The sequence below is a fragment of the Ornithorhynchus anatinus genome, chromosome 7 (assembly GCF_004115215.2).
Source record: "Ornithorhynchus anatinus isolate Pmale09 chromosome 7, mOrnAna1.pri.v4, whole genome shotgun sequence".
In the NCBI taxonomy this organism is placed as follows: Eukaryota; Metazoa; Chordata; class Mammalia; order Monotremata; family Ornithorhynchidae; genus Ornithorhynchus; species Ornithorhynchus anatinus.
The window spans coordinates 52,056,705-52,079,127 of NC_041734.1; the positions used below are offsets into that span (position 1 = coordinate 52,056,705).

The 22,423-nt window shown below is 39.8% G+C and overlaps 1 protein-coding gene across 1 annotated transcript in view; it reads right to left on the reverse strand.

Annotated features, from left to right (window-relative positions):
* Positions 1 to 997: 997 nt before the first annotated feature.
* The window catches only part of CUL3 (cullin 3), a 105,033-nt gene continuing 83,607 nt past the window's right edge, over positions 998 to 22,423 (reverse strand). Inside the window, exons 8-16 of the mRNA XM_029068606.2 lie at positions 22,147 to 22,323; positions 20,167 to 20,337; positions 18,222 to 18,329; positions 11,901 to 12,025; positions 11,413 to 11,509; positions 9,115 to 9,249; positions 5,231 to 5,417; positions 3,260 to 3,405; positions 998 to 2,221 (exon numbers count right to left, since the gene is read on the reverse strand). Coding sequence (XP_028924439.1) covers positions 2,090 to 2,221; positions 3,260 to 3,405; positions 5,231 to 5,417; positions 9,115 to 9,249; positions 11,413 to 11,509; positions 11,901 to 12,025; positions 18,222 to 18,329; positions 20,167 to 20,337; positions 22,147 to 22,323 — 1,278 coding nt within the window. The 3' untranslated portion in view covers positions 998 to 2,089. The remainder of the gene's footprint in view (positions 2,222 to 3,259; positions 3,406 to 5,230; positions 5,418 to 9,114; positions 9,250 to 11,412; positions 11,510 to 11,900; positions 12,026 to 18,221; positions 18,330 to 20,166; positions 20,338 to 22,146; positions 22,324 to 22,423) is intronic.

Sequence of the window (22,423 nt, forward strand, 5' to 3'; positions counted from 1 at the left end):
CTGATCTTGGGCATTTTCTTCTACAAATGAGTTTCCATCCCCATCTGATTATGGTTGGAGAACATGACTCTGGTGAAGTAAAACTCAGTCGCCTTTATACACACTATATTTAACTGAAACGAGAGTGCTAAACTGTAAATGGAAAAAAAACAAAACCCTGAAAAATTGAGGGATGTTAAATGCGTAACTTCTTACTGAAATTCAAATTACATAAAATGTCAACCTAAAAATTTTCAGCTCTCTCTAGAATACAAAAATCGACCGAAGGCATTTCAAATCTGGAGGTAGTTGGGGTAGACATCTCCCCAAACAGAGACGCGCATACTGTTTTTGTCCTCTGTAGTTGTATTTCAGCATGAAACGTGCAAAATGTAAGCATACAACGGGACTCGACAAAATGGTTTTAAGTATGTACTGTGCATGCAAACAAAAATACACCCAATAAAAGAAGGAAAATTATTAGCCAAGACGCACGGGAAAACTATTCGTGGAATTTTTAATCTCAATTAAAATTCAACCGCTAAACTTTACTATAAATAATAGGAACAGAACTTATCTTCTGAGACATACATTCTAATAAATGTATCATCTGTACTTAATACTCAATGAAATGTCAGTTACTTGAACTTGTTAGTTACAATCGAGTTTTCCACCCAGACATGAATCGATAGTGGTTTGTACCTATTACGTGTTTGAAACATCGCCCGATGAAGGGCAAAAAACAAAGACAAAAAAACAAACAGGAAAATGCTTCAAAGTTAAAGGAAAGATAACCTTTGTACTTAAAAGGGAAGCTGGGGGGAAAAAAAAGAACATCTGTGACTATTCCACGTAGAGGACATCTGAGGAAAACTTCAGCTTAAAGCACATCCTTGAAAAAAAAATGAAAATTTTCAAACTATATAGGTGGTATGTGTCCAGGAATCACTAATTCTGAAACACCATCACATTTATGTAAACAGATTGCTGGCTGTAAAAATGGAAGATTTCATTAAGATTAAAGTCATCTTATTTATTGCATTTTTAGATGGCATTGAAAAAGAGTAAATTAATAATGCACAATGGCTTGCTTCACTTTCTCCCTCTCAAATGATGTATTTAAGGTGGAAAAATTCTATGACTGCTAAAAAAAACCCCAAAGACATTCATGAACTAATTATAGACTGGTGTGCTTTTTAGAGAGGCAGAATTAAGTATAGGGAACTGCCAACCTTGTGCTCTGACACACTTGAATGAGTGGGTATGTGTACACTAAATCCATTTATTTTGAATTTGTCTACAGTAAATGAAATAAAAACAATGCCCTGTACAATTCACTACCAGCAGTGAGTACAACAGCAAAATTATTATACAATTTATACACACTAAAATCTTTTCCTTTTTCCTAGAAATCATCCAGAAGAAAGCTAATCAGTATCGCCCTTAATTTGGAGGAACTCAAATTACATCAGGAAAGAAACCAAATTGCTGAAGTATAATTGAGTTCCAAATCATATGCCTAGAATATCAGTGGCACCTGGAAGAGGGAAGCATGCGAAAATTGGCTTTTTGAAAGTTTGAACATTTATCTAATTGGAAAATTAAATATGGCTAAGAAGTTTCTGAAGCAGAGCAATATAATTGTGAATCCTGTCTTTTTAAGCCTTTTTTTTTTAAAAAAAAAAAAAGGAAAAAAGAAGTTATACAATGCGCAAAGTGCTAAGCAACACTACAGAAACACATTTACATCAACACTGAAGACCTGGGGAAATGAAATTCCAACAATTTTTATTTTTTAATGAGCTGTATTTTCTAAATTTGTTTTTATTTTTTCCTGTTTTCATACAGTATTGAAAACAAACGCGGCACATTCACATTTTCCCGAGGAACTGTAAAGATGACCTTTACAGGAGTAACGTTGAAAAGCCTGAAGCTCAATCAAGTGATGTTGAAAACTCTCAAGGGAGTAAAAGGCTTGATCTGAATGGTCTAGAACACGTACTGTAATTTAATAGAAGAGATGGTCGTCTTAATATTTAATGATTTAAAAGAACTTCCCAGTTCATGCGAAGATTATAGTCCAAGAATAAATCAATTTGCTGAACGCATTTTATGCTACGTAAGTGTATACTTTACGATCCTCAGGTGTTCGTGCCAAATATTCTCTCTCAATAAGTCCTTCAATACGTTTTTTAATAACAACTGGACTTGGTAAGAATCGGGCCTTCAGCTGTTGAGTTACCTAGAATGGTAAGAAAAGACATTTTACATTGCATTATGAGGGAATAAAAGTTTACCCCACCTTTCCTTCCCGGCTCACAAAGTTAACAGTAACACCTTAGATCGCCTCTCAACCCAAGGCAGTTCCAAGCTAAGATGGAGGTGGATAACAATAATAATAATAATAATGATGTTGGTATTCGTTAAGCACTTGCTAAGTGCAGAGCACTGTTCTGAGCTCTGGGGTAGATACAGGGCGATCAGGTTGTGCCACGTGGGGCTCACAGTTTTAATCTCCATTTTCCAGATGAGGTAACTGAGGCACAGAGAAGTGAAGTGACTTGCCCAACAGTCACACAGCTGACAAGTGGCGGAGCCGGGATTAAACCCATGACCTCTGTACTCCCAAGCCCGGGGTCTTTCCACTGAGCCATGCCGCTTCTCTCAATGCCCTTGCCAAAACTTCCCATGTCACAGTTTGGGAGGTCTTGGCAGTAGCCCAGCGCTTAGAACAGTGCTTCGCACATAGTAAGAACTTAACATATGCCATCATCATTATTATTAGTAGTAGTACATTCTTAGTTACAGGTTCCTCTCTTGGCAAGTCATCCATATTAAAAGTCTTCATTTGGTCACCTTCACGATCGGGGATGAAGCCCTCCCTCTCGGCAGATGTTCCGTTTTAGAGGAGAGTGGCGTGCGCTACTCTTTGGACATGTGTTTATTCAAGTTTAGACCTCCTGCATTCAGGAACCAAATGCTTTATCTTTTAAGTTAATTTTTTAAAATATCTCTTGAGCGCTTACTGTGTGTTGAACACTGTCCTAAGCGCTGGGGTAGATTCAAATTAATTCGCTTGGACACTGTCCCCATCCCACATGGGGCTCTCAATCTAAATAGGAGGGAGAACAGGAAAACTGAGGCACAGAGAATTTAACTGACTTGCCTAAGGTAACACAGCAAGCAAATGTCAGAGCCAGAATTAGAACCTAGGTTCTCTGACGCCCAACCCGCGCTCTTTCCACTACGCCATGCTCCTTCTCCAGGGCTTTTCTCTTACCTCTGCTACTAACACATTGTGCTGCATCTTCTTTCTAGATTTCATTATCCTCACTATTGCAGCCTCGATCTCATGTTTTCTGTCATCATCTACTTTCTGCCTTGTTTCTTTTCTTTCTGGGTCCGATTCCCCTTGTTTGGCAGCAACTGAAAGAAAAAAAATATTGTTCAATACCTACAGTTGGATCAGAAAAGGATTTATAAATTAAGCTTTAACCAGAGAATGTCCATTTTCATTTGCCTATTCTCAACAAATGGGAATTCTAGTTTACAGGTGAACAGTTCATACTTTAGACGGTTGCCACATGCAGCTTAATATATCACAGTTGCCTTTCCAATGGGTTTTCTGAAAAACTAAGGAAAATATCATTAAATTAAATACTGGGTCCTCAAACGATACAATTTTTCTCGAGCACTTAGTACAATGTTCTGCACACAGTAGGTGCTCAATAAAAACAACCGATTGATTGAGCTTCAACTGGAGCACCTACTGAAGGTTACACACTATAACATTTTGTTACTGAGAAACAAGACTCAGGTGCCTTGCCTTTAAAACTACAGTCTAATGGCAGACAATGTAAGGGGGGGGGGGGGGGGGAACAGGGGAAAAAGACAATATTATTTATAGATAGTGAAAGGTTGAGGAAGAACAAGAGTAAGCAGGAAGCACTAAAAATACATCGAGTCAAAGCAGCTGAAAAAAAGATCAATGTAAAAAAATAAATACAAATAAAAACATACATATGTATCCAAGTGCTGAGGATATGATTAAAGTACAGAAATGTCAATAGTGGGCACTGATCTGATGCAACTGGGGCACTGTCAAGTAAAACCAGGGAAGCCTTCCTAGGGTAAGTGGGATTTTCTGAACCCAATATTTACTCGTTCAAATACGTTTTCTCTAAAAGAGGAATAATCCTTACCTTTCCAACCCTTTTTTTGTTTAGAAGCATCTCCTCTACATTTTTAGTTCTATAATTCAAAAACTATGAAAAATTAAGAAACATTTCCTACTGATTCTGATCAAGAGGGAGTAATTTCATAGGATAAGGATGTCACTGTACTGCTACATGGGATCTGCGGTAAACCTTTAATCCAACAGTAATATACCAAATGCTCGTGGACACAAAATTTTGGTTTAGTTTATACTAGTCCTCAAACTGAGTTAGTATCAGCATGAACAATGACCCCTCTGTGTTTAAGAAATACGTTAGCCAAAATACATAAGCCCCACCATAATTATCTGAATAATTTTAGATCTGCTTTACGGGAAGGAGTGAAAATCAAACATGTGCACCCACTGAAATAGAGATTACTTAAAACTTGCTTTAACAATTTTGTCACTGAACTTAAATGTGATGATGGCGTCAAAGAAAAAATAATTTTATGAACAGAGAAAATGTAAGATAGTCATGTCGCAGTACATTGCCTAATTTTGAGGACCTCGTAGTTCAAATTATATCAAGCAGGCCATAGTAAATGCTGGCTTAGTTTTTCAGTCAAAACTACCTTCTCAGACAGAGCAGTTTACTTGATGTCTTTTCTCAATATCTTTCTGTCTCCCATTGCTTTATTTCCTAATTATATGTTAGATGAATAGGACAGCTCCTTTCACCACTCTATTCTTTTACTCATCAGAAGTACATTTTTTGAGTTTTGATAATAGCTACTGTTAACAAAGGAGTTTTCACCAATCTGCCTAATGGAGTAATTTGAAAACAGAAGTGACACTAAAATTGCATTTGGAAAGAAATGGGAAAAAAATAAACTAAGGGAAGAAGATAAGTGTTTAACTTTATTTCAGGATTTAAGTTGGCAACTTAACTATTATTTCTATCATTGATTACTTTGCATCTATTTGTCCTTAAGCCTGATGTATATATACAGCATTAGATCATTGTTTTTTTTACTAAAAATGCAACAGATGAGAAATTTTAAGAGGAAAAAAATGGGTAAATATAATTCCAGTTACCTGTTTGAATCTTGACTCTGTGCAGTTTGGATGTGAACTGATCATTAACCGTAAATATATGACCATTTTCTATTTCCTTGGACTTAGGCTCTTTAGTGAGAACCCGCTGTGTTGGTTTACCACACGCGAGAGACTGTAAGGCTCTAACAAGCTCTCTTTCAGGAATATCGGTCTCTTGTTGAATTTCCTGAAAAATCCATCATATTAATATTAGATTTTTTGGAAAAGTTTAAGTTAGAGGTTATAGTCGTAGAGAAAGAAAAAACTCTCATTTTCTAAATTTACTACGGAGGACCAGATGGAAAAGCTTGAATCTAACATTAAACAAGATTAAAAAAACAAAAAACAACGCACATCGACTATGGAGTGAAATACAAATACCTACTAACTGGATAATTATGAAATGCAGAACAGAAATGCTTGAGTGAATCAGTGGGTACCTAACACATCCACAGGGAAAACCGAGGAGAGGCATCTTTGAAAACTATCCCCATTCCTCAACTTTCTGCACTTTTACCTGAATTCGCTTGAAGCATTAAGAAGAGATTTCTTTCTTCCAACTAGTTTTCCGGCTCCTACTTGCGGCTGTACTTTGTAACTAATGTCCATTACAAAACCGGGTAGATGCTAAGGAGTTCAGCTTCTTGCTACTCTACACAAATCCTAAACTCTTACGCGCCCCCCCCCCCCAAAATCAGCCTCGGGCTGATCCTCTTTCATCCTTTCAGCATTATTCAACAAAAGTCAGGTTTATACAACTGACCAGCCTTGATGGTATCACTTTCTAAAAAGCTGAGAATTTGTGCTAAAACTTAGTTTGTCCTGGATTTGCGTGATACTTATTAGGAAAGCATTATTCTGAGCAGTAGCAGAAGGCCAGCTCTCCAGCGAACTGTGCATTTCTTTTTATCACTTCAAAACTTCTTCCTTCGGATAGTTAAAGTTGCGGGTAAATCAACCTAGCTAAAGAGGCAGTTTTGACAAATGGAGGATTTTGAACCAGAGCAAAAACAAAGGTATGAGTTTGGTACTGTTTTCCCAGCCATTTTCTAGGAGCGTTGATGAAGCAGCATAGCCTAGTGGATAGAGCACAGGCCGGGGAGTTGGCAGGACCTGGGTTCTAATCCTGGTTCTGCCACTTGCCTGTTGTGTGAGCTTGGGCAAATCACTTAAAATCATCTTTGCTTCGGTTACCTTATTTGTAAACCGGGGATTAAGACAGTGAGCCTCTGATTAGCTCTATCTGCTCCAGCACTTAGTTCAGTTTCTGACACATAGAAAGCACTTAAATACTGGGGGGGGGGGGGGGGGGGCAAAAAAAAAACAGCCAAAAAAAGTCAAAAAAAAAAAGGCATGTCATTTGGTTGCACCTTTTCTTAATTAAGAATCATAATGGCTTTTGCTAAGACACCTAAGCAAATAAGATCTTTAGAGAACTGAAAAATACAATTATCAATGAGATCACTTCAATTTATTTTGTTCACAGCGTTGTACGAACATTACTGGATGGCCTATGAGACCATGGTGGCTACACTTTCAACCAGTCCCTAATGAATCTATATGGAAGCTGCAACATTTCTCCACTGAACATTCTTTTTAAAAAGTTTACTTTTACTTCAACCCAATTTAAATTTTAAAATTAATTTCAGTTTGTGAATTCATTAAAATCAGGACACCATTCTCTGTTGACCATAATATATTACTAAGAATTTGTCAGAATGAATACCGAATTATGTCCCACACCCTTTTCTAAAGCTGAGACTTGAACTCGCAATATATAATAAATAGGCATAATGGATAATGCACCTGGAATCATTTTATGACTGGTCATCAGATTCTCAATATTTTCCTGTTTAGTTATTATTATTATTGATAACAATAATGCTATTTTTAAGCACTTACTATGCATCAGGTACCAGCAAATCAGGCTGGACACAGTCCCTGTCCCACATAGGGCTCACAGTCTTAATCACCATTTTACAGATGAGGTAACTGAGGCACAGAGAAGTGAAGTGACTTGCCCAAGGCCACACAGAAGACAAGTAAAGGAGCTGGGATTAGAACCCATGACCTTCTGGTTCCGAGGCCCATGCTCTATCCACTACACCATGCTGCTTCTCTATTCATTTCAGGCCAAAAAGAAGGAAGCAAAAAAACTATTAAGGAAATAGGCAGCAACATGTGATTGAAGGTAAAACCTGTGTATTTCAAATCACTAGTAAGGGATAAGCAATTAATCATATGTCTTATTTTTGTCAAAACAGAGAGTTAAAAATATAGAACCAGCTGGAACTCAAGTATGAATGCTAATTTTAACAAAATTACCACCGTGAGTCTTAGACAATGGAGCCCCATATGAGATAGGGACTGCGTTCAGACTTGAGTATCTTCTACCTAACCCAGTACTTAGAAAGGTGCCCTGGCACACAGTAAACACTTAAATACCACTGAAAAAGAGTAATCACAATTATTAAACAAGAAGGGGCAACATACCTCATATAACCAAAGGGCCGTTTTCTCAAGTTTAGGACACGTATGTATGGAAATACATATACGCACACTCAACCCCGTTTAGAAGCAGGTTTAAATACAACTGCAGGTGATATCCATCTTATTTTAAAATAAACCCTCCTTTGTAGATGTTTATATCTAAGTGATTTCCACGTAGACCGGAAGATACTGAACATTAACTGCCAGCATTCCCTTCATTAATAATGTAAGTGGTTGGAGTAACAGCCCCGCTATACAATGAACTAAAATTTTCCTCTAATTTACCAAGCCTAGCAATTAGAAGCTTGCACAATACAAACAAGACCAAGCCCTTCTGTTTTGACATTTCATCAACCAATCTGGAATGAGACCATAAGACTATTTACAGTAGACATAGAGATTAGGTGGCTTGAAGTGCCACAAAATGACTCTATCCCTGAATTTTTGGCATAAAATCGGCCGGCCCTTCTTAACGCATTTTGTAACTGGTATATTCTCATGTGCTCCAGACCCAATTTTGCACCAAGATTTTTAGGTTCAAGAATTTTTAGACTGGAAAGAAGAGTTAAATACTTCTAGGAAAGAGTCAAATGTAAACCAGAATGGAAAAGTTGCAGTCGGCTGCTCGTTATTTCAAGGCAACTAACTTGCGAATTGGAACAAATTAACTGCCCATCAGCACAGCTCTGTGAAGTAAAGCTGAATCGGTTCAAGCATTAGTACCGCTTTTAAAAGCTGTAGAAATTGGAGGAAAAATGAGTATCTAGACTGTACACTCATCTCTAGACTGTAAGCTCGTCGGGGCCAGGGGACGTGTCTACCAACGCTTACGTTGTACTCCGTACAGTGCTCTGCACGCAGTAAGCACTCCATAAAACGACCGATTGATTCACTGATATCTAAGTAATGACTCAGCAAGAGACACTCATTCCACTTTTTTGAATTTTTAGATACAGGCAATTTCCGATTTTTGGGGTCCAGTGGGCTCCTGAGAATCAGATGACACCTCTCACCATGAAGGTTTGAGGGTTTTCGACCCTGGCAGACCCCTGGTTCTGTCTGCTTGGGTGGCCCACCCGAGCCAAGAGATTTTCAAGGCTCTGATGCGTGCATGGTTTTTGCACTGGAGTCTGGAGGTGTATCGCCTTCGCCAAACCACCGGTCAGGTCTATTGAGGAGGGGCACCAGAGTCGAGGGGTCTGCCTTCAGTCCTCTTTGCGCAGCTCTTGCAGTTAATGCAGCAGTTTTGATCTCGGCATAATGTAGGACACTTAGCTAAATCTGTGGCTTTCCTAGTATTTTGGGTTGGGTGTAAAGAGAAAAACCTATCAAGTCTGTAACAAAGGAAAAAGATGGCATGCTTTCATTTAAACATGAATAATTGAAACCCATACCTCAAATGTATATTTTTCTCTGTTATTGAAGAGCATGAGTATAGTCATCTGGAAAGTGGAGACCTGCAGGATGTGTTTCCTTGTATTAGAACCGGTAACTTGGGCTCCCCCAACACCAACTTCTGATCCGTCTTCCTGTTAAAAAAGAAAAAAAAAAGTAACATTTGTATCCTACTGCATTTTTGAACATCTACAGTTTTTCTTTCAAACTTTTAAGATTCACAACTTACGGCCCTATCCTCAGTACTTTCTACATTGATTTAGGGAGGGTTCTTTAGTTTATTCTTCATTTTAAGACCGAGTCTGATCTTTAGTTTATCCTTTCGAGTCCTCTCAGCTATTGGTACGATTCATCATTTTGCCCTCGGTTTCTGAACAGCTGTAAACGCTTTATCAGCGGGATGAACCCTGAACCCAAGCTTCTGGGGCTCCAGGACTTGCCTAGAAATGCCAGTTGGCTAGACTCCGAAGACATATTTAACTTAGATTTTCTTCGATACAACCCTCACCGGCCTGTGGACGAAAAGCTCGCACGTGGCTTTTGATGTTCAGTGACAGAAGTTTTTGGTGCATTTATACCTTTAGGTCAACCCACACGATGGACAGGATGGTTGGAAGAAACATGCTGAGCAGAAGTCCTAGATGTTCTAAAGTTTCCTCTTGCGATACCTAAAGAGGCTTTGATTCCGCCTAAGGCAACCAGTTGCCTGAGAAGCACTCCTCTCCATCCCTCTGTAAGCCTCTCTCGTCTGAGAAGCAGCCAGGAGCTTTAGCTGAAGCATTTTTTCCTTCAAATAGACTGTTTAAATCTCAAACTTCTGCACTGAACAAATCGCAAACACCTCTTCGTCATGCCCAAGAATAACTGTGCCATTTAGTGAGTGTTTACTACGTGCCAGGCACTATACTAAGCGTGGGGTGGATACAAGCAACCCAGTAATGCCCACTTGCTGTTTCAAGCTGGAGATTGTGAATGGAGGTCCCTCTTACAACAGGGAGGCTGGAATGTTACCGCAAAGCTCTCTGCAGATGGCTTTGTCCTCCGGGAGCCTATCATGTAATTGTCTTGGTGGCTTAGCGGTCATTTTGCAAATAGAGTGGTTGGTTAGTGCGAGCTTGGAGCCCATCGGATGACGGTGATCCACCCACACTTATGCTCTAACATTTGTTTTACCTTCGAGGTCCTTTGGCAATACTATGCTAGCGTATATCAGATGCCACTCTTTTTAGATCGTGGGTAGCTGTTTCCCTTCTGTGTGTATGGCATAAGTTGATGTCCCCTCAGCACTGTGCTCATTTGTATATATCTTTATTACCCTATTTACCCTATTTATTTTGTTAATGAGGTGTACATCCCCTTGATTCTGTTTATCGTGATTATGTTGTCTTGTTTTTGTCTGTCTCCCCTGAATACACTGTAAGCCCGTCGATGGGCAGGAATTGTCTCTATCTGTGCCGAATTGTACATTCCAAGCATTTAGTACAGTGCTCTGCACATAGTAAGCGCTCAATAAATACTATTAAATACTATTTAATGTGGTCAATCACAAGGTGATTGGCACAGTCGCTGAGTAAAATTACCACTGTTCTGATCTGCTAATCCCGTGAAGTCCAACAGCTTCCTTTCAAACTTAAATGATAGAATGCAACCACTGAACAACAATTCAACCAAAATGTTGGCACACTGGGAAAATAAAATGGAAACATACTGCCTTAAGATAATTCGCTAATATTACTCTCACTGCTCAAGTACACCCAGTTTTTGGCAACCTTTCGAAATGTTCTTTTTCTTAATTTTGTGGTTAAGATTTTTATACTGCTCTCAGCTCAAGAAAAAGAACAATCCTGTTTTGAGCTCCTAAACCATAAAATAACCAATACAAAATTAATTTTAGCCTTGCAATCTAGGATAAAAAACTAATTATTTTGATAATAAAGACATCATATTCAAGTACTTCCAATTTTTCTAGGTGTTGTAATTTTAGTTAATTACATTATTCTGGACATGCCTAAAAAAATCCCAAGGAGGATTACTGGCAAAGAATATGAGATTTTAAAGAAGATGTTGGATAAGGGAATGGGAAGAGAGACAAACAGTTTATCCCTCTGTTAGCACAATACCTGTCAGAGAAATATTTAAAAAATGGAAATAATCTGCAAATTTTAAACATTTCTACAAAGATTAGCCTTAAAAATTCAGTGTCACAAATTTAACATACACTTTCTAGGTATACTATAATTTTAAGTTATCCATGACAGTATTTAGTATGAACAACTGTTTAACTTCCTCATATTTACCTTTTTTACTGGTCCATAAAAAGTGGCATTGAGATCTGCAGAACCCATGTGATGTTGGAGTGTCAGCTGTCGACCACTGTGTTTGGCTAAATAAAATCTAGAAAAAGATAAAAGTTGCTTATATATATGTAAATATATCCAGTATTCATGTTTTAATTAAATCTACCCTTCTAGTAAATCTCAAATGGTGGATTTGGCTACAGTTTGATAGTGGGTAAAAAACCATAGATTATCTCATCAAAATACTGTAGATTTTCTCATCTTCCCCTGCCCAAATATCCTTAGAGCATTATAGAATCTTTATTAAAAGGTAATGTATTAAATGTATCCAACGGACATTGCTCAGAGCTGAATGTAAGAGCTGTGAGTTACATTTGGGGAAGAGAAATAGAAAGTGAACTGGATAATTAAAAAAAAAAAGTAAAAACAGTGAAATCTTGGTAAACTTGTTTCTTTCAAGTAAATCCTGAATTCGGTTTACTGTTTACCTCCTAAATATCTCAAAAGCGTGTCTTGGTGCTGGTGGGATGTTGCACTTTGGTGTAGCTGACTGCGTGGGCCAATATCCTGTTGTGAGGACTCGCACTGTAAGATCTACACCACCTAATGACACCTGCAAAATGAAATCAGGAAGAAAAAGCCCAAAATTTTACACAGGATGTAGTCTATGTTCTATGGAGTGTAATTTTATTATATTTTCGAACGAGAATTAACTTAAATTTTTAATACAGTCCCCAGTTGTGTCCCTCCTTTTGATGGGAAAAGCAACTATCTTTGAATAATTGAAACAGGAAGTACATGAGATATATGAAATAGTCAGAACACGGCAAACTTAACATTCATTCCTGCTGGGGTGAGAAGGCCAAAACGTACCACCACAAGGATACTTCATTTTAGAAAAGGAATTATGACAGAGTGAAAATCATAATAAAAATTCAAAGGACAAGAAAAAAAAAAGCAAACACAAAAGTTGGAGGCACATCCAATATCAATACATCACAAAATATATATTCTACAGAGTAAAGAAACTGACATTGACTAATGGCCAAGTGACAAGGTAAAAGAGGTCAGTAAAGGACAAAATTGTCTTAAAAATGAACAAACAACAAAAAAAACCCTGCTTAAATAGCAAAGCCTAAATAAAGACAGCCAATTACCTTGCCAACCCAAAAGTAGTCGGGTCACAAAAGACCCCAGACGTAAAAAGATGTAAATCAAAGCCACTCTAAGAGAGGGTTAATGGAACACCTGTATTTAGTAGTAAATGTACTTATTATGTGCTTACTGTGTGCAGAGCACTGTACTAAGCACTGGGAGAGAAGACACAAGTAGGAATTAGACATGGTCCCTGTTCTTTGGGGGCGGGCCCTCACAATCTAAGCGAAGATAATCAATAGACTTAATATACATAGATTTTTCAAAGGCCACGACAACATTCTAACCCAGGGTCCTTTTTAAACAATAGGTAAGAATTACCAAAGGTGACAATGTTCTGTTGGGGTTATAATAGACACAAATCAGGAATCAAGAATTAGGAATAATTAGTCACTTTTCTGAATGAGTTCTCTAGGGATCAGTTCTAGAATTTTTAAAATTTAAAATTCTCATTACTGATCTGGAGGTAATGTAGTAAAATCCACAGATCCACTTTGTGCAGAGGTACACTTATAAGATTCTGGGGAATTGGTCTAAAGTTGTTTTGGCCTGATATCCAGCGGTACTGTAGGAAGACTGCAGAGATATGGAACAAGGGATGAAAACAAACTGGGGCTTTAGTTGGCTTTAAGAATAAAATAGCAGACTTTCCCTATAAAGCAGTAGCAAGGATGCTTTTTCCCCCCTACTTCTTCCCTCTTATCCATCTGCCCCCACCCAAGCTTTCAGTACTCTCAACCCACTTAACTCTTTCTTCCAGTCACTAGCTTCAATTGTTCTCACGACGCCCACATTTCGCCCTTCCCCCTTAAATCCCCAATTAAAAGAAAATGGATAAAGAAAAAAAAAATGAAAAAAACTGCCTGCTGTTAATTTTGGCTCATCCATTATTTCTGAAGGGAGAGACTCCCCCTATCTTTATCTATTTTCTCTCTCCTCACCTTCCTTACTCTGTGACTTTCACTTCATAACCCTGATCCTCCTATCTTCTCACTCTGCCTGACTGATTTCTCTTCTTCCTCAAAAGACCAATAGGGAACTATACTATGACAACCTCCAGATTTTGTGATGAAAAAACCTGTTCTTGCTCTTAGAGAAGACAACTCAGCTCAACTTTCCTCTTCATTTTTCCCATAAGAATGGTTCAATAAATACGACAGGTTACTTCTAAATTCCTACATACGGTCCCTTTGAAACTTACGGAAGATTAACCAAGACTAAAGACTGTGGGGATTCCTGCTTGTGCTGCTGGGGAACAAAACCTACTTGGGGCTACTAAAAAAAAAAAAAAAAGCTTAGTTTATCTGAAAGGCAGACATTATTACTTTGGTCCAAACTGTACAAGAACAGTTTCAGGGGATTTCTAGTCACTCAAATATGGCTTGGGGCTGCGGGAGAATCATCGGTAGTTCCTGCAGCCCCAGTAAAGTTCAGGAGAAAGCATCTTGCTTCCTTCCTAAGATCTGCAGTTTGGTGTTCTCCAAGCAAGCACCTGCACGGCCATGGGATAGCTAAACATGCTACTTCCTTTTCTGGGCAATATTTTGGAGAACAATGCTCTAAATACTGTAAAACTGAGGACTCTAAGAGAAAATCTGACAAGCACATTTAGATTTCGTTCCTTCAACGTTGAAAAGTAAGAGTCTGAAAACCCTAAAGCTGCAAGGTGCCCAAACTTCTTCCTACTTCTAGATGGAGAACATGGATTAAGCTTTTGAAAAACACAACACTATTCCTGCTTACCATGAGATAAGTAGGTGTTAGGAAACAACTGCTTTTCTCATCCAGGTATTTGTACTCCCCACTTTAACTGCCACTGAGATTGAGTAAGGATAAATCCATAAAACTCACAGTGAATAAAGCACCATCCCAAAATATGATGTCCTTCAGTCAAGATTAGGTAAGCGGAAAGGATAGAGAGATCTTTCAGTGAGCTAGAAATCACTGAGAAAACGGATGGGTCTCTATGCTTTAGATGGGGTGATCTTTCAAAATGGGCCACATAAATTTCTGAAAATACTTCTTCCTTTTCTATGCTGCTACTGAGGTTCTGAATCTTAAAATATGACAAAAACAGCATTCGTTAAGCACATATTTTGTGCCAAGCACTCTGCTGAGTGCTGTGGCAGATATAACACAATCGGTTCAGACCCAGTTCCTCCCAACAAGGGGCTTAGAAAAAGCAATCAAGGCCTGCAATGCCCCAAATCTGCAAGGTTCTCATCACAGTAACTGCCAAGAGATACAAAGGCTGGGAAATACCCCAGGCAAAATGATGAAGTCATAAAATATGGAAGTTTCAGTTGGCTCAGCCTCCACGCCTGCTTGCCTGCCTGCCTGCCACGGTATCGTAGCACTCAGGGTTATGAGTAATTCTATCAGCATTGGTTTCATCTGGAGAATAGCGTCGCCTAAAGATCATGGCTATTTCATAAAGACTAGAAACAAAGGAGCACAAGGGAAGGAAATGAAATTTATTACACCATTGTGTTTAGGGATCAACCACTTTAAATAACACTTCTGAGGAACAGGAGAGAAAAGGTAAGATTTTTGGAGGTCAGAAAACTTCTACAGAACTGCTGCCCTCTTAAAATGTAGCTCCTCTAAGCACCTTTTAGCGATAGGCATGGGGAACTTCTGGTGTCAGTGGTCAGAAGTTCCCGGCTCCAGGTGAGTCTCTCTCAGACAGTCAAAATGGGTGCTCAGGAGTGAGTCGAAATGGGAGTGTTCTCTCCTCTGCCACTCTTGAAATCAACCAATTAATGGTATTTATTGAGCGCTGTGCGCACAACTCTGTAGTAAGGTTGTTGCATTTTCCACAAAGAATTGAGATCATTAAGTTTGGCCTTAATGTTATTCTGCTTGAACACTGCTTTTGATTAAGGTGGCCCTTCAGAGCTAAAGGCACAACAGCAGCTTCCATGGGGGTCAGAGCCCTACCCACGCCAAAAGGCAAAATCCTAGGGCTTGGACCAACACATCAGGAGCAAGTGAAGGCTAATACTTGGCTCAGTGTCTTTCTTTAGGCAAAGTCAAATTCCTGGGGGAAGAGATGGGGAGTGTTTAAGAAAATTTACATATCTGATGCAATGCCCACACAACTCCACAGCAGCACAACTGGGGTTTTTGGAGTGGCCATGTACGCTCTGCATTTCTAAGATTTGATAGGTGACAACACAGTGGTCGAAGAGAAAGCAATTTCTGAGACAGCACCTGACAACAGCATTTTCCCTGGTGTTCTGGCAAAAAATTTTTCCCCCGAGGACCAATTGGCCCTAGACCCACATGGATCCCAAATCCCAAATTAAGAACGTGGAATTTGTTGCACAGGCCGGCCAGCCCCTCTGAAGGTAAGCCCCATGTTCCTGCAGAACCATGGGCTCGGGGTAGAGGGCAAGTTCCTTTCGAAAACACCCCACTTTGCAGCCCAGGCAGGACTGTGGGAAAGATGGACTTCTTCAAGTCACGGCCGCAAGGATCCAGGCAGGAAGTACCATCTGAAGTGCCGGAGCAACTGCCTGCTCCAGATCCTACTGGCGAATAGTTTGGTGGTGTTGAGATGCACTTCACCCAAATGCTGCTTTTGGGAGAAAGAGCCTATAGTCTTCTGAGGAAGACATGAGAAAGAGGGAAAAGAGGTGTGGGAAAACAATGATACTAGCCAATGCTCTCCTTCCTGAGCGTATTCCTGCTCCTAAAGAGCAGGAGTGCGTATTGTACCCTCCCTAGTGCTTAGTACTGTGCTTTGCACACAGTAAGTGCTCAAAGAATACAACTGACTGATTGAAGAGACTTTGCTACCTTGGTGAGGGACAGCTTGAGGTCCCTTGAGTTTAGGTTAATCTTGTCTGAGGAGCTGGTCTATTGAGGGCCAAAGCCTTTTTGGGCAGAGGAACTGTAACGTTTTAGGGAGGTTGCGGGGGGAATCACAACGGCAGGCAACAACTACAACAAACAGCCTGAGGGGAAGGTAGATGGAAAGAATTGGGAAAGGTGGGTGAATGAAACAAATGACAAAAACAAAAACGGGTCCAAGGAAGTGTAGCTGCGTGTGAATATAAAGTACTTGCAAGATCTGTTCCTCAACCATACTCCAGCTAGCTCAGCTAATGGGAATCTACAGTAAATTTTAATTCAGAATTACATCTCTAACTCATGCAGATTTGAAAATAATTTGCATTTTCTATTTCCTTTACAAGAAGAGTCCTGGTTAGAATTTTTTAGCAAGATCACACTGATCATTCAGCATTAGCTGTTTCCTTCAAGAAAATATGGCAATAGAAAGCCTTTCCATGGATGAACTAAGTAATGGACAAATCATTTTTTTTGGGGGTGGGGGCGGAGGGAGATACCTAGTAAAGGGATCTAAACACTAGATCGGGGGTGAGGGGAGGAGACAAAATACAGCACCCAAATTGAACCTGCCCTGTCAACTGATTCCCTCTTGCCTCCATGGTGTCCAGCAAAAATGAAGCCAGCCCTGGCACCTGTTTGTTCAGAGTAAGGAGGGTTATGGAATGAAGGAATTATGGACCACATCCAATGAGGAATGAAGTTGTTAGCAGGCTTGGATTAAATTAGGAGCTGCAACTAATGAAGGGCCAACTGTTCCCACCTCTCAAAACTGATCCTTTTCCTTCAGTTCTTGTGACAGCTGGGAGAAGCTTGATCAGCAATATAAAGGCTTCCTGCTTGGTGGCACTTATGCACGTACCCATAATTTATATAATTATATTAACGTTTGCCTCCCCCTCTAGCTCGTAAGCTAGTGTGGGCAGGGATCAAGTCCACTGACTCTGTATACTGCATTCTCCCAAATCTTTGGTACAGCGCTCTGAACATAGTAAGTGTTCAACAAATCTGATTGATAGTTCTCTGGCACCTCTCCTATTTAAAAATGAAGTATAAAATATTTTGTTTGGAGCCCCAGAAGCCAATCCAGCCCAGTCTGGCCAGATCCCACTCTGATCCAGATGTTTGGCTCCTGGAAGTCCAAGGAATAACTGTGAATCTACAAAACTGCCATTCACATGACATTCACGCTACAACATGGAAGCCTGAACCACTTCAGTTCAGCCCAGGCTCATTTCTGGTCCCCTGCAGAATGGGGAGACAATCGAGGCACTGGAAATACTTGCAAACCTAACCAAACTTAAGCAGCTTTTATCAGTCCAGTCCCATGGGTGGGTTCCTTCATGCTTACAGATGGGTAAAGTGGTTTGTTTTTGTGTGCGTGACCTAGTGAAATGAGCACAGACCTGGGAGTCATAGGACTTGGTCTCTGAGCCATTATTCTGCTGTGTGATTTTGGGCAAGTCACTTAGCGACTCGGTGTCTCACTTTCCTCATCGGTAAAACGGGGATTAAAAATACCTGTTCTCCCCTCCTTAATACCTTCGGAGACCCATGTGAGAAGGGGTTGTGACTGATATAATGACCTTCAAGTCTACCCCGAAGCTTAGTACAGTGTATGGCACATAGTAAGTGCTTTAACAGGCATCACGATTATTTTGATTATTATTCCTGTTGAAAAAGATTTTTTTTTAAAGCACACCAAAAATGGTTAACTTCCGTCATTTCCTTGTATAAATATATTTTCCAAGAAAGAGGTGTCATTTTAGATTATGAAGTGAATGCAAATAAATGTAGCTTACTCCTGTTGACTGTAGATGTTGCCTGAATTCATCCATAGTTGTGTTTGAGATGCTCATATCCCTGAACATTCCTTCCAGTTTCGATGTGAACTGACATCCACATTCAGTCTGGAGTAAAAAAACAACAACCACAAAACTATAAAACACAAAATAATCCAAATAACTCTTAAAACACTTTGAAGAACAGACTCATGAACCCAGGTAGACCATCTCAGTGTTGAGAAATTTTTTTAGGACTAACACAGAATGGGATACATTTTAGGTGTCTTTTCCTTCACATTTTTAGGTCACAGCAGAAAAAAACTCATCCGCATGAGTAGGGAGAGCAATTATTATCATGAAATGGTACAGGGCCAGGAGTCGGGAGACCTGAATTCTAGTACCAGCTCTTCCAATGGCCTGTTGGGTGAACTTGCGCAAATCGCTCAACTGGAAAATGGGGGAAAGGATAGCTTCTCCTCCTCCTCTTCCCAGCCACACATGCTAACCTCCACAATTTTGAATAGTTCCTGTTATAAAACTCAGTTCCTAATCTTCACTTCCAGGCCTTCAGATGACGAGTGTACAGTCAGTTCTCCAAAACATGGAGGTTTACTTTGAAGAATTCCAGGTTAAGGAACACACAATCTAGCACGCGTGTCTTAATCAATGCCACACATAAGCACACACTCTTTTTTCCAACAATACACTGTGTACTACTCAAATATATGCTTGTTTTTGGAAGAACATTCCCTAATTCCCCAATAGCGTTCGATCCAAACACATAATGAACTCACACATTACAGGAGAAGTGACTGTACTCTCTTGCATTATACAAGGTCCTTAACACTTCAAGCTGATAAATAATTTCCTCCCTTCAGTAGCGCCACATAACCCATCTTCACTATAACGCCGAAACAGAAATATTCTTTCAAAACCCAACCATATCCACAGAAAATATTTTCAGTGCCACAGAAAATCTCAGTTAGGAAGATGGTGCTGCTCCATAAACACTGATGAACATTTTTAGTGCATTAAGGCAACCTGAAAGGGGTTGTCTACATTTCAGAAGGGAATGAGATGGCCAGCTCCCTGCTGTGCAAAACCACACGTCAAGGCAGGCAGTGCATGGAAGAAAATACGCTCCGTCTTCTCTGCCTTGGAAGATGACCCCCAGCCTTTCTAGCTCCGGCAGAGACAGCAGCAGCAGCTGAGTCTTCTATTTTTATCTGCTCCCGTTCCTCTGCTTCTTCCTGGGCTTCCGCCCTGGGCTTTCGCCTCTGTTGGGAGCCCGGGTAAGAGCAGAGCCGGGGCGGCAGCAGCAGGACCGAATAAAACTCGTTGTCCCAGCCACTGCCTCGAAAACCATCACGGGCCCTAGGCTCCAAAGAGGGCAGCTGTTTCTATTTTGACGCACTTCTTCTCTCAGTGTGAGGGCATCACCATAATGGTCTCTGGCTGGCCCTACTCCACTGCTTCAATCTGATCCTCTTCTCTCTGTCCTGTCCCTCCCCTATTTCCATTTCCCTAACACACCCAATACTGCTGGTTTTTATTCTCACATTTTAAACTTTCAGAATCACTTTTAAACTTTTGTTTAATAACACAGAACATTTTGTGCAAAATGCAAACCACTTTTACATTTCAGATATTAGCCTGAACCCTGGAGGCTTTTGTCTTCACAAACAAAACGAAGGGATTTTCTTTTACTAGGAACAACCTAAAACCACTTTACTTTTGAACTAAAGGCTGCACTTTAAGAATAAGAAAGCATTTAACTACACCTCCTTCCCACTAAGGTATTTCAAGTTAGCAAAACGTAAAACTAAAATGCCATCTTTTACTACTTAATTTCATTTGAATGCCAGCCTAGTACCTTGGAATACTAATACAAACGGCAATAATTTTAATGTAACAAATAAAATCCCTTTAAGTTGTGAGATCTTAATTTTGTTGTCTACCTTACCTTTAATTTAGATATCATATTTTTCTCAGAGTCATCAGAAACACTTTTGTTGGTAAGAAGTCTTCTAGCCAGATGTTGTTTATAATAACGTTCAAATACATCTTTCTCTTGCATAAACCTAAATAGGACCATTGCTTTATCCAATATTGTCTCTACTTCTTGTTCTGTTAACTGCAAAATTAAGTGAAAGATAATTTAAAAAAATTAGATCGCTAAGAATAGCTCATTTATAAAATCAACATAACTAGGATCAGTAGTAACATTAATGTATAAATGCCTAGAAAATAGTTTGGTGATGCACACCTCCAGTTCTCCCACCGCACAGTCCCAGAAACAGAGGATAGTGTAGCAAAGTGGAAAAAGCCCAAGTCAGGAGGAGGAAGAGGAAGACCTGGGTTCTAGTCTAAAGCAAAGGCCAATCAGCCTTTCCATGCCTTAGTTTCCTCATCGGCAACAAGGAAAGTACTTACCTTTACCTCACAGGGATGTTGTAAGGACCAAAAAAAGGCTAATAATGTGAATGGACTCTGTGAATAAAATCCAGGTATTTTATAGGGGAAGAGAAAAGCCCCTTGAGACCAATCTAGATTGACACTGCTTTCCCACTTTTCATGAAATTCTCCATGAACACTCAGTAGAACTTAGACTGAAAGCGGCTTAGGGGGAAGAACGGGGAAGGTTTCCCGTTCTCATTCTTGAATTTTTTTTTGCCAGTCTTTAGTACAGTACTTTGAGTACTGCAGCTGCTTAATAAATACCATTACCAGAGAGAATCTATTATAGTCCATCTCCCAGACTGTACGCTCGTTGTGGGCAAGCAGAGTGTCTGTTTATTGTTGTACTGTACCGTCCCAGGGCCTTAGGTCTGCACTCAATAAATGCTCAATAAATACGATTGAATGAATGAATGAAATAAAAGCTCATTTCCTTTTCAATAAATCTCTTTTGTCTATTTGTGAATTTGTACTGGAGCAGGTGGCAGTCAAGAATACAACACACATTTTTTGAAATAAGTAACCAGGTTGATAGAAATCTAAAATATACTCATCAACGCATTCCTTCCCCCAATAAAACTGACATTTAGATATTTTCCTTCTCGCTACGGAAAATCTAGTTCTCTCTGTTTGGGTTCCTGGCAAATTTAAACTGCTACATTATGGGCCACAAATTATTCTGTGCATCTCCCCTGCATCCAAAGACTTTCTCTACCATCTTGGCATATTTCTGTTATTATGCTCTTAAAAGTATGACATCTCCTTTTTGTTCGGCAGAGTGTGACCAGTCATACTACACAACCACAAAGGACTAGAAAAAAGGGCTGAAAGCTGTGACTCTAGGAATGTAACTAAACAGGGAGAAAGAGAATCAACAGTTAAGCAATCAAGTGGTATCTACTTGGCACTTACTGTGTGCAGAGCACTGTACTAAGTGCTTGGAAAGTACATTTAGGCAACAGATAGAGACAATCTCGGTGGACACATTCTCTGCTCACAGTGAGCAGCCCAAGAGGGGCCAGCTGCACCCGTGTCACTGCAGCTCAGGTGACGGCAGGGGACAGCGATGATCCTCCGGCCCGACCCGAGAGCCTACCGGAGACGGCCGCAACCTCGACTCCCCGGCCTTTAAGCAGGTGAATGACTGACTATGTCACCCAAGTCGGCAGGTGATCTAGTTTTTCGTCACAGAGATCAGGGGATGGAGACTCAACCCTCCTTCACATTCTGCACCATACCGATTCATAAAATTGATTACAACATGTACTTACTATGGGTGCTTGACAGACAACAGAAAATTGGTTTCTCAACATCAACAATATTCTTTAAAGTGCTCGCTGTGAGCCGAGCACTGTACTAAATGCTCAGGGAACACGGGGGCAAGAAAAACAATCTTTGCCTAAAGGAGGCTGCAATCTACTCATGTTAGTTTGATTTTAACTTTGAGAGACTTAACTGGATGTCTCAAGTGCATTTATGTACTTACTCCTTTGACTCCCTTTTTCAGCTTATCGTCAATAAATAATGAGAGGTATTCTGGGGACCTGGAGTTGAGGTTGAGAAAATACTCAAAGTCACCCGCAATTGTCTGTTTGAAGAGCCGGTCATTGTTGAATGATTCCTGAAGAAAGCGATCAAATCTACTCTTCAGATCCAATAACCCCTAATCAATAAAAAAAGAAAATTTAATGATCACATAATTTAAATGTTTGCCCACATATCTACAACAGCTCTGAAAAACACTTCTTTTTATTCTTGTACGT